General features: G+C 44.5%; 1 protein-coding gene across 7 annotated transcripts in view; it reads right to left on the reverse strand.

Moving 5' to 3' along the window:
* DAPK1 (death associated protein kinase 1) overlaps positions 1 to 15,218 on the reverse strand; it is a 209,526-nt gene that overhangs the window by 16,248 nt on the left and 178,060 nt on the right. For all 7 annotated transcript variants that reach the window (XM_031654069.1, XM_031654073.1, XM_031654068.1 and 4 more), the window contains exons 20-21: positions 11,542 to 11,764; positions 6,591 to 6,779 (exon numbers count right to left, since the gene is read on the reverse strand). In XM_031654069.1, coding sequence (XP_031509929.1) covers positions 6,591 to 6,779; positions 11,542 to 11,764 — 412 coding nt within the window. The remainder of the gene's footprint in view (positions 1 to 6,590; positions 6,780 to 11,541; positions 11,765 to 15,218) is intronic.

Genomic DNA, 15,218 nt, shown 5'->3' on the forward strand with positions numbered 1-15,218 from the left:
ATGCTATACTCAAAGAGCTGAAAGACGAAAATTGTAAGCCAAGGATACTACACTCAGCAAAGTTATGCTTCATAAGTGAAGGACAAATAAAGTCTTCCCCAAACAAGAAAAGCTGGAGGAATTGATCACCACTAGATCAAATCCACAAACAATGCTTAAGGGAGTTCTACACCTGGAAGTGAAAGGACAATTCTTCCATCATGAAAACACATGAAAGCATATATCCACTGGTAGAGCAAACATATTAAGGAAGAGAAAGGACTCAAATATTACAACTACAGAAAGCCACCAAACCACAATGATAATGAAAGAGAAAGAAAGGAATAAAGAATATACAAAACAACAAAAAATCAATTAATAAAATGACAAGAATAAACCCTCACATATTAATAATAAGCTTGAATGTATATGGACTAATTTTCCACCTAAAAGATACAGACTGGCTGTTTGACTAACAAAACATGGCCCAGCTATATGCTGCTGACAAGAAATCCATTTTATCTACAAAGATACGTATAGATTGAAAGTAAAGGGATACAAAAAGATATTCCATGAAAATGGAAACCGAAAGTGAGCAAAAGTTGCTATACTTATAGCAGATAAAACAGACTTTAAGTCAAAAACAGTAAAACAAAAACAAAGAAGGCCATTATATAATACAAAAGGGATCAATTCAGCAAGAGGATATAACAATTCTACACATACAGGTATTCATCACTGGAGCACCCAGATATTTACAGTAAATATTATTAGATCTATAAGGAAGAGATAGACTTCAATACAACAATATTTAGGTAATTCAACACCCCACTTTCAGCATTAGGCAGATTATATAGACAGAAAATTAACAAAGAAACAGTGAATTTAAACTGCATATTAGACCAAATGGGCCTAATAGACATTTATAGAACATTTAATCCAACAGCTACAGAACATACATTCTTCTCATCAGCACACAGAACATTCTCCAGGATAGAACATATATCAGGACACATGAAAAGTCTCAACAAATATTAAAAAAATTGAAATTATATCAAGTATCTCCTCAAACCACAATGCAGTAAAACTAGAAATTGATAACAAGAACAACTTTGGAAATTGTACAAATACATGGAAAGTAAACAACATGCTCCTGAATGACCACAGGGTCAAGAAAGAAATTAGGGGAGAAATTTAAAAAAATTCTTGAAACAAATGAAAATCAAAGCACAAGACCAAAACCTACAGCAAAAGCAGTGCTAAGAAGGAAGTTTATAACAATAAACACCTATATCAAAAAATCAGAAACTTTCAAATAAACAATCTAATGATGCACCTCAAGGAACTAGAGAAGCAAGAACAAGCCAAACCACAATTTAGCAGAAGAAAATAAACAATAAGGTCAGAGAAGAACTAAACAAAATAGAGACTAAAAAAATACAAAGAACTGATGAAATGAAAAATTTTTTTATAATATAAACAAAATTGCTAAACCATTTGCTAGACTGACCTAGAAAAAAAAAAAAAAAAGAGAGAGAAGACCCAAAAGAACAAAATGAGGAATGAAAAGTAAGATATTACAACTGATGCCATAAAAATACCAAAGATCATCAGAGATTATTATAAACAACTATACGCTAACTGGAAAATCTAGAGGAAATAGATAAATTCCTAGACAGATAATTTACAAACATTGAATCAGAAAGAAATAGAAAACTTGAGCAGACCAATAATGAGTAATGAGATTGAATCAGTATTAAAAAGCCTCCCCAAAAAGGAAAGTCCAGGTTTGGATGTCAGAAGAACTAATGATTCTCCTCAATCTATTCCAAAAAACTGAGGGGAGGGAATTCTTCTTAATTTATTCCATGAAACCAGCATTGCCATGATAACAAAACCAGAAAAGAATGTAACAACAACAACAACAACACGGGCCAAGATCCCTGATAAACACAGATGCAAAAAACCTCAACAATATACTAGTAAACCAAATCTAACAGCACACAAAAAAGATGATACACCATAATCAGGGATGCAAGGATGAGTCGACAAAATATACCACATCAACAGAAAGAACAAAAGCCATATCATAATCTCAACAGATGTCAAAAAAGCATTTGACAAAATTCAACATCCCTTCATGATAAAAGTAGTCAACAAACTAGGCACAGAAGGAACATATCTCAACATAATAAAGGCCATACATGACGAACCCATACCCCAATATAATAAAGGCCATACATGACGAACCCATAGCTGACATCATACTGAATAGAGAAAAGCTGAAAGCTTTTCCTTTAAGATCTGAAATAAGACAAGGATGCCCCCTACATCACTCCTATTCAACACAGTACTGGAATTCTTAGCCAGAACAATCAGGAAAAGGGAAAGAAATAAAAAGCATATAAACTAGAAAAGAGAAACTCAAACTGTCCCTCTTTGCAAATGATATGGTCTTGTAACTACAGAAACCTAAAGACTCCACCAAAAAACTCTTAGATAAGAGAAATAAATTCATAATAAATAGGTAAAGTTGCAGGATACAAAATCAACCTACAAAAACCAGTAACCTTTCTATACATCAATAATGAACTAGCTGAGAAAGAAATCAAGAGGGCAATTCCATTTACAATAGCTGCAATAAAAATAAAATACCCAGGAACAAATTCAGCCAAGGAGGTGAAAGACCCCTACAAGGAAAAGCACAAAACACAGACGAAAGACATTGAAGAGGACACAAACAAAATGCAAATACATGCTGTGGTCATATATCGGAAGAATCAACATTGTGACAATGCTCATACTACTCAAGGCAATCTACAGATTCAATGCAATCCTTATCAAAATACCAATGTCATTTTTCACAGAAATAGAAAAGACAACCTGAAAATTTGTACGGAAATAAAATAGTGGCCAAATAGCCAAAGCAATCCTGAGCATAAAGAACAAAGCTAGAGGCATCTCACTACTTGACTTCAAAATACACTGCAAGGCTATAATAACCAAAACAGCATGGTATTGATATAAAAACAGACACATAGACCAATGGAACAGAATAGAAAACTCAGAAATAAATCCAGGTATTCATAGCCTGGATAACTTTTGACAGAGGCACTAACAATGCATAACTTTTGACAGAGGCACTAAGAACACATATTGGGGAAAAGAACACCCCTGTAAATAAATGGTGCATTTATTTACCCTGGGTAAATAAATAAATAAATATTTACCAGGGTAAATAAATGAATATCCATATGCAGAAGAATGCAACTGGACCCCTGTCTCTCACCATATACAAAAATCAACTCAGGATGGATTAAAGACTCATATGTATGTCCTAAATTATAAAACCACTAGAAGAAGACAGGCTTCAGGACATTGGTCCTACAAAGATATTGTAAATAAAACCTCAAAAGCACAGGTAATAAAAACAAAAATAGACAACTTAGAGTGTATTAAACTAAACAGTTTTTGCATAGCAAGGGAAACAATCAACAGAGTGAAGAGACAATTTGTAGAATGGGAGATAATATTTTGCAAACTATTTATGTGACAAGGGATTAATATCTGGAATATACAAGGAGCTCAAACAGCTGAACAGTAAAATAACAAACAGTACCATCAAAAAGTGGGCAAAGGTCTACAGTAACCAAAACAGCATGGTACTGGTACAAAAACAAGATACACAGACCAGTGGAACAGAATAGAGAACCCAGAAATAAACCTGCACACCTACAGCCACCCGATCTGTGACAAAGTTGACAAAAATAAGTAATAGGGAAAGGACTCCCTATTCAATCAATGGCGCTGGGATAGCTGGCAAGCCATATGCAAAAGAATGAAACTGGATTCCCACCTTTCACCATATAAAAAAATTAATTCAAGATGAATTAAAGCTGTAAATGTAAAACCTCAAACTATAAGAATCCTAGAAGAAAATCTAGGAAACACCATTTTGGATACTGACCTTGAAAGAATTTATGACTAACTCCTCAAAAACAATTGCCAACAAAAACAAAAATTGACAGGTAGGACCTAACTAAAGAGCTTCTGAACAGTAAAAGAAATTGTCAACAGAGTAAGCAGATAACCTACAGAATGGGAGAAAATATTCACAAACTATGCATCCAACAAAGGCATAATCTAAGATCTAGAATCTAAAAAGAGTTCAACAAGCAAAAACCAAATAACCCCATTAAAAAGTGGGCAAAGGACATGAACAGACACTTTTCAAAAGGAGACATACAAGTAGCCAACAGACATATGAAAAAAAGCTCAACACCACTAATCATCAGAGAAATGCAAATCAAAACCACAATGAGATACCATTTCACACCAATCAGAATGGCTATTATTAAAAATACAAAAAAAAAAAACAAAAAACAAACAAGAGATGCTGGTGAGGTAGTGAAGAAAAGGGAACACTTACACATTGTTTGTGGGAATGTAAATAAGTTCAGCCACTGTAGAAAGAAGCTTGGAGATTTTTCAAAAAACAAAACTACCGTTTGACCCAGCAATCCCTTTTCTGGGTATATATCCGAAAGGAGACAAATTGTTCCACCAAAAAGACACATGCACTCGTATGTTCATTGCAGCACTATTCACAACAGCAACAACGTAGAGTCAACCTAGGTGCCCATCAATGGCAGACTGATAAAGACAATGTGGTACATATACATCATGAAATACTATGAAGCCATAAAAAAGAAGAAAATCATGTCCTTTGCAGCAACATGAATGGAGCTGGAGGCTACTATCCTAAGTGAATTAACACAGGAACAGAAAACCAAATACTGCATGGTCTCACTTATAAGGGGGTGCTAAACATTCAGTACTCATGGATGTAAACATGGCAAAAATAGAAACTGGGGACTACTAGAGGGGGTGGGAGGGAGGCAAGGGCTGAAAAACTGTTGGGTACTATGCTCAGTACCTGGGTGCTGGGATCATTTGTACCCTAAACCTCAGCATCATGCAGTATAGCCAGGTAACAAATCTGCACAGGGACCCCTGAATCTAAAATACAAGTTGATAAAGAAAGGAAAACAAAAATGGGCAAAGAACCTGAACAGAAATTTCTCAAAAGAAGACATACAAACGGCCCACAGGTAAATGAGAAAAATGTTCAATATCACTATTATCCAAGAAATGCAAATCAAAACTACAGTGAGACACCCTCTTACACCAATCAGAATGGCTATTATTAAAAAGACAAAAAAAAAAAAAAATAGCAGATGCTGGCAATGATGTAGAGCAAAGAGAATTCTTATATATCGTTGGTAGAAATATACATTAGTACAGTTATGATGGAAAACAGTATAGAGATTTCTCAAAAAGACTAAAAATTGAGCTAACACATGATCTAGTAATTCCGCTACTGTGCATTTTTCCAAAGGAAAGGAAATCAGTATATCAAAGGGATAAGCGCACGCCCATGTTTACTTCAGCACTATTCACAATAGCAAAGATATGGAATTGACCCAAGTATCCATCAAGGAACAAATGAATAAAGAAAACGTGGTATACACATAACAGAATACTATTTATACTTGGATGAAGTACGTCATTTGCAGCAACATGGATAGAACCGGAGGACATTATGTTAAGTCAAATAACCCAGGCACAGAAAGATAAATACTGCATGTTCTCATTCACATGTGGGAGCTAAAAAAGTTGATTTTATGGAGGTAGAGGGTAGAATGATAGATACCAGGGACTGGGAAGGCTGTGTGTGTGTGCGGGGCGGGTAGGGGGAATGAAGTGAGGTTGGTTAATGGGTACAAACGTACAGTAGATAGAACGAATACGTTCTAATGTTCAACAGCAGAATAGGGTGACTATAGTTAACAATGCGTTGTATTTTTCAAAATAGCTAGAAGACAGGACTTGAAATGTTCCCAACACATAGAAATGACAAAAACTCCAAGTGAGGGATACCTCACATAATCTGACTTGATCATTACATACACATTCTATATATGCAACGAAATTTCATGGCCGGGCGCGGTGGCTCAAGCCTGTAATCCCAGCACTTTGGGAGGCCGAGACGGGCGGATCACGAGGTCAGCAGATCAAGACCATCCTGCCTAACCCGGTGAAACTCCGTCTCTACTAAAAAATACAAAAAACTAGCCGGGCAAGGTGGCGGGCGCCTGTAGTCCCAGCTACTCGGGAGGCTGAGGCAGGAGAATGGCGTAAACCCGGAAGGCGGAGCTTGCAGTGAGCTGAGATCCGGCCACTGCATTCCAGCCTGGGCGACAGAGCGAAACTCCGTCTCAAAAAAAAAAAAAAAAAAAAAAAAGAAATTTCACATGTACCCCATAAATATGTACAAATATTATTAACTTACTCAACAGTCATTTATCAACCACCTACTGTATGCCAAGTGCTTTACTAGGTGCTGACAATACCCCCGTGTTTAGTTTTACTGTTTAGGGATGGTAGCCAGCCACGCTTCAATCCTGGCTCACTCTGAATATCAGTCTGTGTTGGATTTCCTTCTAGAAGTGACAGATACAGCCCAGGACAAGCTCCCATTAGGGATGACTGGCTGGAAGCCCTGTCAAAGGGAAACCTGAGGTCCTTCCCTTGGGGCAGGCAGGGCATACCATTCAAATAGGCATTCTGGATGTCGATGGCCTTGGTGGACTGGTCATCAGCGGAGCAGTGTGGGTGGTGGGTCGGGGCCACGAACACCTCCAGCATCCCTTTGGTAAGGCCCGGCTCAAACATCATGCTGCGGCTCCTCACACTCACGTTCTCGCAGCCTGGGTACAGGTTGTTGATGCTCACTGAGACTGCAGGACAGAAAGGATCACATGAATACTCGCAGGGGGCAGCGTGCACCTGTCTCCCTCCTAGGCTGGCCTTGAGGTTTCCTTATCTGGAGCACGCCTCTGTCCCCACCCCAACTCTGGCTTCAGGCTGAGTGTGTCTGCCCTCACACGCGCAGAGCAGCAGTGCTCCCAGGGAGACTGTGGGCTTTTCCGCTGGCTCCACCTCCCCACAACCCTTTTCTGCCCCGCCCTGCTGGTCCTAGGGACTGCGTCTCTAGGCTGGCCTGCCATGTGATTTAGGGTCAGTCAAGGGGAGGCTGTGGAGAGGGTGGGAGGACAGAGGTCGGGTTTCTTCCCTTGTCACTTCCTGCTACTTCTCTGATACTCGCAGTCTCTGTCTGCCTCCACCTCCCGCTGAGCGACTTCTCTCTCTTGCACATGAGATTATTATTGCAGTGAAATGGAAAATGATTTCAGACAGTAGCAGGCCATGGTTAAATAACGCTGCATCACACACTGTGAGAGCTCCTCCTTTCTGAAACTCCCTTGAAGGCCTTTCGGTTGTACTTGCAGCAAGTCTCTGCTTGGGGCCTTCCGATTTTAGCATTTCCTCAACACCTGCTCATCTTCCCCTTTAATAAAATCAGCGTACAGCTGGATTTTATTCACACTGGTTGCTGTTCACTGCATTTCTTTTTACTTATGGCAGTGGTACTGGGTTCCCATTTATGATAGGGATATTAACTGTTTCATTTTCAAATCAATGTATTTCAGTACATTTTAAAAAGTGAGTCAGTTTAAAGGAAACACTACGCAAACAATGGTGAACTTGTGGGTGTCGTAGGGGAGCTGAACAACAGAGTCTAGGTCCCCTGCGTTTGGGCATAGAGCCTGTGCTGCCTCACTGTCTCAGTTACTCACTGGCCTGACCCTCTCCCCATTTCTCCCACCAGGCTTGTGCAGGTAGAAGCTGCCTTTCTGGTCAGGACTGTGACCCAGGGCCCACGGAGGGTGCTCCGTAACAACCTGGTGAATGAATTGCATTGGAGAAGGGGTTCATTGATCTTAACTGCAGTATCATTGGTTTACAATTAATACAATAGACATTGCAAGGCACTAAAGAAGTGACCTTTTTACCTGGGTATCTGACTTTAAAACAGACAATCCAAACACCAAGGTAATCCCTTACTTAAAGACCAAAGAGTTAAGACTTCGGACATGGATAATGGGGGTATCCCACGGAGGGGATGAGGAGAAGAAAAGTGGATCCTAAGGGCAGAGTTAGGTACAGGGAAAGGAGAAAGGGCACTTGGAGGGCAAGCTTTATTCTTAAAAACACAAACACATGTTATATTTCTGTAGGAAGTTGGCAGATAGGAATGTAAATAGAAAACAAAAGCAAAATGATGTTAAGCCTTGATGTCAACACAGCTGCCATTTTAGTGTGTTTCTCTGCATATTGTTAATTCCAGTCTGACAAAAGCTGTGGGGTTGCCCAAGAATGGGTCTGTCCATTTCCCTGTGACCTGGAATCTGTGTCTGGGTGATTGCCTGTCAGGAACAAGCCTTGTTTAAGTGGCATGTGGCCGTGTGCTTAATGAGGAGAGCAGACGTTGGTAAATGGCAGTCATTCCTGCTCCTCAGTGGCAGTTTTCATTGGGAGGATAAAAGGTTAGGATAGGCTTTGTACAAGGTGTTGTGAAAACAATAATTTCATGGGGAAGCACTGAAATCCCAGGAAATCATTTTTGTTAATACTGCCCCCTGGTGGTGTAACGTGGCGACACCCAGGAGACCCACTTCACCGGGTCACTCCGCGGGAATAGGAATGGCCTCTTCAAATGCTCTTCCTGGACATTCATGCCTCCTGTGACCTTGAATGTTTTCCTTCCCATAGCTCAACAGCCACAACCCTCAGTGTCCCCACAGCTCAGTGATGTGCGCAACAGACAACTTCAAGTGCACCCTGTCCCATCTCCTGGCTGGGAGCTCAGCCTTGGCCTCCAGCGTTCTCAAGAGAACGGCAGTGGCAAAGGGCCGAAACTCTAAAAGCAAACTTCTTGCTGTCTTATGATATAAATGTCGCCATGTAGGCATCTCTCCCATTGAAGGGAAAAGGGCCTGACAATTCTAGGAGAGGTCACCGGAGCCCTGGCCTAAAAGAGACCCCAGCATGGTCTGCCAGGCACCAGCAGTATCCCTAGTAGGTGACAGTGGTGCTGCTTCAGGAACCAGGCCCAGTCCCTGGAGGCCCGCTCAGGGGCGGCAGTTCCTCGGGTGTCTAACAAAGCCACGCTGCCCCGTCGGCCCCCAGCACACATACCCTCTGCCAGAGTCCAATCTCCCCAGGCCGCCCTCGCGGTGTCCTGTGCTTGTGCCCTGCTCTGCATTTCCAGGGCATTGTCTGATGCTGACGTACAAGCTGTGAGGGCAGCAAGTGCCTGGTGACCCGCCCAGTTTAGGGATGGGGGCATCCTCTCTGTCTCATCCACCTCCAACTCCAGCTGCCGAGCTGTGCCTTCCGCCCAGGGATCCCTCAGCCACCAGGCTTCAGGGGCACCCACCAGCGCACACTACCTCCACCAGGGGCAGGCTGTCCTGACCGTGGGGGCCCAGGGACCAGGATGGCTGCCTCCTCCCCAGACGCCAAGGCTGGGCTGAAAGCAGCTGGCGTGACTATACCTCAGGGTTCTCATGTAGGGGGGCTTCTGTCCCCATGCCAGGACCCCCTCCCTGAGCCCCGGCTAAAGATGCTGTCCCCACAGTGGGGCATGCAGAAAAAGGGTCACCCTGAGACACCCTTCACTAGGAACCCGCTGCAAAGACCAGACACAGCTACTGAGCAGAAGCGAGGCCATGGATACCTCACGTCTGAGGCCAAAGGCAGAGCCACAGGTGACATCGCCCCTCCCAGGACTCCACAATGGGCACTCCTGAACATCATCTGCACACCCACTCAGGCCTTGCAAACTTTCCAGATCATGACCTCATAACCTCTTTCTCCCTCTCTCACACTCTCTCTCTCTCTCTCTCTCATATCCCACCCTCCCAACCACAGAGGTTCAGGTTGCAGTGACCTTAACCACAGCAGGAGCAGGCTGCTTCCCTCTGAGAGAGCAACTGAATCCCACTTAAATCCTCAACTAGAGCAGAAATCACACCGGAGGCCGGGCGTGGTGGCTCACGCCTATAATCCCAGCACTTCGGGAGGCCAAGGCCGGTGGATCACAAGGTCAGGAGTTTGAGACCAGCCTGGACAATATGGTGAAAACCCACTTCTACTAAAAATATGAAAGTTAGCCAGGCATGGTGGCACACGCCTGTAGTCCCAGCTACTCGGGAGGCTGAGGCAGGAGAATCGCTTGAACCTGGGAGGTGGCGGTTGCAGTGAGCTGAGATCATGCCACTGCATTCCAGCCTGGGTGACAGAGCAAGACTCCGTCTCAAAAAAAAAAAGAAACCACACTGGAAAATGGAAAGGTGTGCCTGTGAATTCCTTAGGCAGGGTGTCATTGACAAGCACTGGCTCAGGCACGAGATGTTCCGGGATTTTCCACCTGTGCGCCTCAGGAAGCCAACTGACTCCTCAAGGCTGCAGTGAAACAGCGGTAAAAACACGCCGGAAGCTGTCACGTGGACTACATGAGGGGTCATTCAGACCGTATTTCTCCCAGTTCCTGGCACACAGTGCTCTATAATATTGACATATGTATCAGCAATATAATAATACAAATTATAACTCTGTTTTGGTTATTCTTTCCTCTCCTCATTTCAATTCTATAGCTGTGTTCAGAGACCAGAAGTTGAAAAGGGCATATAAATCTCAGCCAACTCTCCACAGCTACCCATGGCCCCTAACATCCCCCCTCACTGAGGGGATGTAAGAGAAACACAAACTTTAACACATTTGGTGTCCACCTGGGGAACAGACCTGGCTCTTCTGTGACATCATATACAGAGAATGAATCAAGACACGAAGCACAAAACTGTTCTGGTTTAGGAAACTCTTCGAAGGTCTCTCATCTTTCCACAAACGAACTCGCTCTGTCTAGAGGAGGATTCAGTTGGAATCACACCCAAGATTGCATCGTTTTCTCTTGCTCACTGCCAGGTGTTTCCTGATAGCCCCCTAACGTGAATCCGTAACCCTGTCTGTGGCAGGCCCAGAAGGCAGCAAAGCTTCCCAAGGAGGGTGGATGTGACCAGAGAGACCATCCCTGAAAACCACTAAGGAGCCTCTGGAAACCCCTCTCCAACCTTGAACTGAGCAGGATGGTGCTTCCTAGAAACCCCTTTTTGTTGCTCTACGTATCTGCAACACTGGGTCTGCCTGTAGCACTCCAGAAAGAAGGGTAAGGGGTGAGGACCCTTCTTGGGCTGGTACTTGATCTGTGCTATGCTTGGACTGTTTGAGTTTGAGCTCTTTTAGTCTCTAAGGCCAGAGCCCCTGAGTAGAATGCAATGCAATGCAATGTGCAATTGTGTCCCCAAAGCTGACTGTGCAAATTCTGCAGTTTGCACATTTGTGAGGATGGACCTTTGTGTCTGTGGCTGTGATTTCAGAGAGGCCCTGGTTTTGCTACTGCCAAGTCAGTTTGCTATTGCTGGACAACAGGCAGCACACACAAGGCCGCCAGCCAACCTGGACCTGAAACCCACTAAGGCCACAGGGTCCAGTACAGGCCAAGTGACCCAAACACAACTGCCTTCCCCGCCAGACCTTGAGAGGAGAGTAGAAGCCAACACCTGCTGGAAAGACAGGGGCCAGCGTGGAGGTTCCTACCTGTGGGCTTAGAAGCCAGGGGTGAGGGTGGGAACCTGCTGGAGTTGGTGGAAGACAGTCTGGGCCGACGCCTTCTGAAAAAGCTCCTCAGCAGCCCACACTTGAGAGATTCTACAAGGGTGGTTTTCCCAGATCCCGAGTGGCCGAACAGCTTGAGCTTAATTCTTGGCTGCAGGTTCTGTGTGGGTCGGAGCTGCTGGATGAAGAGTCCTCGGTGCGTATCCTGAGCACGGATGAGAAAGAGCCAGTGAGTGACAGGAAAAGAGGCAAATAATGATTCTCAAGGTTCCTAATCCCCAGTGTGCAGTTTTTACCCATGCTGAGGATAAGTTTCTTTCTTTTTTTTTTTCTTTTTGAGATGGAGCTTCACTCTTGTTGTCCAGGCTGGAGTGCAATGGCGTGATCTCAGCTCACCGCAACCTCCGCCTCCCGGGTTCAAGCGATTCTCCTGCTTCAGCCTCCCGAGTACCTGGGATTACAGGCATGCGCCACCACGCCTGGTTAATTTTGTATTTTTAGTAGAGATGGGGTTTCTCCATGTTGGTCAGGCTGGTGTCGAATTCCTGACCTCAGGTGATCCGCCCACCTCAGCCTCCCAAAGTGCTGGGATTACAGGTGTGAGCCACCGTGCCTGGCAGAATGTTTATTTCTATCACCAATGAAAACTTTGAAAATTCAGGTAAGATTCACATAACATCAAAGTAACCATTTTCAAGTGTGAGAATCAGAGGCTTTTAGTGCATTTTCAGTGCTGCAGACCATCACTACTGTCTCCTTCCAGAACATTTGTGTCACCCCAAAAGGGAGCTCTGTACCCGTGAGCATTCGCTTGCCATTCCCCTGTTTGCTCAGCCCCTGGCAACCACAGCGATGTTTTCTGTCTCTAAGAATTTGCCTATTTCCATTGCATTCTGATGCATGACAAGATGGGTGGAACAACTGTGAAGCCTTCAATTTTTTGGGGGGGGAGAAACCCCCATACTTTATTTAGAAATTTATCAGAAAAACATAATTGGATGGCCCAAATGTCCACTTCATAACTGTAGGTTTGGAAAAGGAACTTTATCTTACTGTTAACTACCTACTAGCACTTTTAATTTAACTTCATGGCAATGTCACCTGTATGTGAATATTAAAAATATCTACCATCACTTTTGGTTTCAACCACATGGCAACCTAAGAAGCCTAGGAACAGACCTACAACAAATCAGGCACGGTGGCTCACGCCTGTAATCCCAGCACTTTGGGAGGCCAAGGTGGGCGGATCACGAGGTCAGGAGATCAAGACCATCCTGGCTAATGCAGTGAAACCCCATCTCCACTAAAAATACAAAAAATTAGCCAGGCGTGGTGGCGGGCGCCTGTAGTCCCAGATACTCGGGAGGCTGAGGCAGGAGAATGGTGTGAACCCGGGAGGCGGAGCTTGCAGTGAGCCAAGATTGCGTGACTGCACTCCAGCCTGGGGAACAGAGCGAGACTGCATCTCAAAAAAAAAAAAAAAAAAAATATATATATATATATATATAAAACCAAACACATAAAAAAAATCAAAAATTTACCCTAATCAATTAAGAGGCTGAAAGAAAATGGAAAGCCAGGAGGCTGAGAAAGTTAGAAGCCTTCAATTTAATCATGAAATAGGATCAGCCCTGTCTGACCAGCTAGAGCATCGGTCCCTCTCTGTGTGGAGGGGTCTGGATCCTTTAGGGCAGTAACGGGACAAGAGGATGAGGGAAGGGGCACTCCAAGGTACAAGCTCCATGCTGCAGAGGGGGCTGGGAACACAATATCCTCATTACTTTCTTCTTTTTCCATCCCATAGGGAGAAGCAGGAGGCTCCACAGAATGAAACAGTTCTCTACTCACTCACTCCTTCATTCACTCAGGGAGGCCCCCCAGCCCCATACTAAGCGCAGTGCTGACAACAGGAAAATCCAGACTCAGCCCAGATCCATGGTCTTGGGGAGACACAGACGTGTGAATGATTTCACATCTAATACCAAATAAGAGTTTTTAAAAGGATAGTGTAGGCAAGGTGTTCAGTGCACCCAAGGGAACCTACTCAAGGCTTACGTGATGTGGCACTGACCATGCCACCCTGGTGTCACACCCCCTCACAGGCCACCATCTCTTCCCACCACTCCTGCCCTGCTCCCTAACGAGGACCTGTTTGGAGCCGTGAGGTGCAGCCTGAGGCCTCTTCCTCACCCTCACCCAGGAGGAGCCCTCTGCTTTAACCTGCAGTTCCCACAAACCCACAAAACCTGTCCTGACTGCCATCTCCTCCTGGAAGCTTCTTCCCACAATGCGTGGCTCTCCAGGGTGACCCCCCAGTGTGTAATTATGAGGCGTTCTGCCTTTCTAGACCAGGAGCCCATCTGCGGGGACAGATGGAATTCCCAGCCCCAGCAGGTGTAGAATCTCCATAAACCAGTGTCATATAAATGACAGAACTCAGAGGGACCCACGCAAGGGCATCTCTTTGTGATCTATACCTGGCGGGACCATTCCTTCAGTTCTAAATCCTGGGAGGTGCTCACTTACTGCTGATCTCTTCCAGCAGCAAAAGCCAGTGTTACTTTTGCTATTATAACTGCATCACTACAAACTCACACATAACTCTCCTGAAGGCTTTGATTTTCCTATCTCCCTTTTCAATTCCTAAGCCAGGACCAGACTTCCTCACCAGGAACTACACTGACCCCTGGTGGGCACTGTGGAAATCTGAGGTGGCATTTTAGTTCCCACAAGGTTGAGGGGATGCTCCTGCAGCTGGCTGTGGGTTCAGACACCGTGGAACAAAATGCCCCTCACAGCGAAGAATTCTCCCGGGTCCCCTGACTTCTGAGCATCTGATGAGCATTTATATAGGGGAAAAGCCTGTTTACAGTCATCTGAGCTGAGAACTTTCCATCTTACACATCATCCAGAGGGTTTTGGGGGCAGTATTTAATATATACTGAGTTATCCACGAATGCTGCTGTTTTACAGACTGGCCAACAATTACACTTTGCTTTTTTCCTTTTATCTTTCCTGAGTGCTGTCTCCGATTTCTGGACATCAGCTCAGCACGCTGCTGTGGCGCTGGAGCTGCCATCCCAGCCCTCCAGTGTCCACGGGCGTCTGTGCGGGCTGCACTCACTGACCCTGCGGGTGGGTGCAGGGACCGGCCGGGTTTCCCAGTCTCCTCCTGCCTGTGTCCTAGCACATGCATACTGACATCCAGCATATTTCACTATGTGCATGCTCCCATGAGGTCTGTGTCGTATTACAGTTAGGGCACGCTAACGATCTTTTGAAACTATCTGTGTAGTAGGTACGCCCCTGTCTATAAATTCTACTTTACGAGGATCAAGGGAGCATGACACAAAGCTTGCTGTAAAGTGCTGGGGCAGCTGGGGTGGAGGTCACGACACCGAACGATGATCTGTAGAACATGAGGTGGTCCTTACTCTGGTGTCTTCTTCTGACCTCAAATCCCAACAGGTTCAGAGACAGAGCACCACAGGGAAAGGAAAGGGCTGGGGGTCTTGACAGCAATGTCCCTGACTGATTACCTGAATCAGCAAAAACGCTGGACAGATTCTATTATGAGTTACTCACTGGGGGTGGCACCTGTTAGCTGGAAGGAATGGGGCTCTGAATTCTCCCCAGTGCCACATGCAGTAGGTGCGCCC

The sequence above is a fragment of the Papio anubis genome, chromosome 13 (assembly GCF_008728515.1).
Source record: "Papio anubis isolate 15944 chromosome 13, Panubis1.0, whole genome shotgun sequence".
Classification (NCBI taxonomy): domain Eukaryota; kingdom Metazoa; phylum Chordata; class Mammalia; order Primates; family Cercopithecidae; genus Papio; species Papio anubis.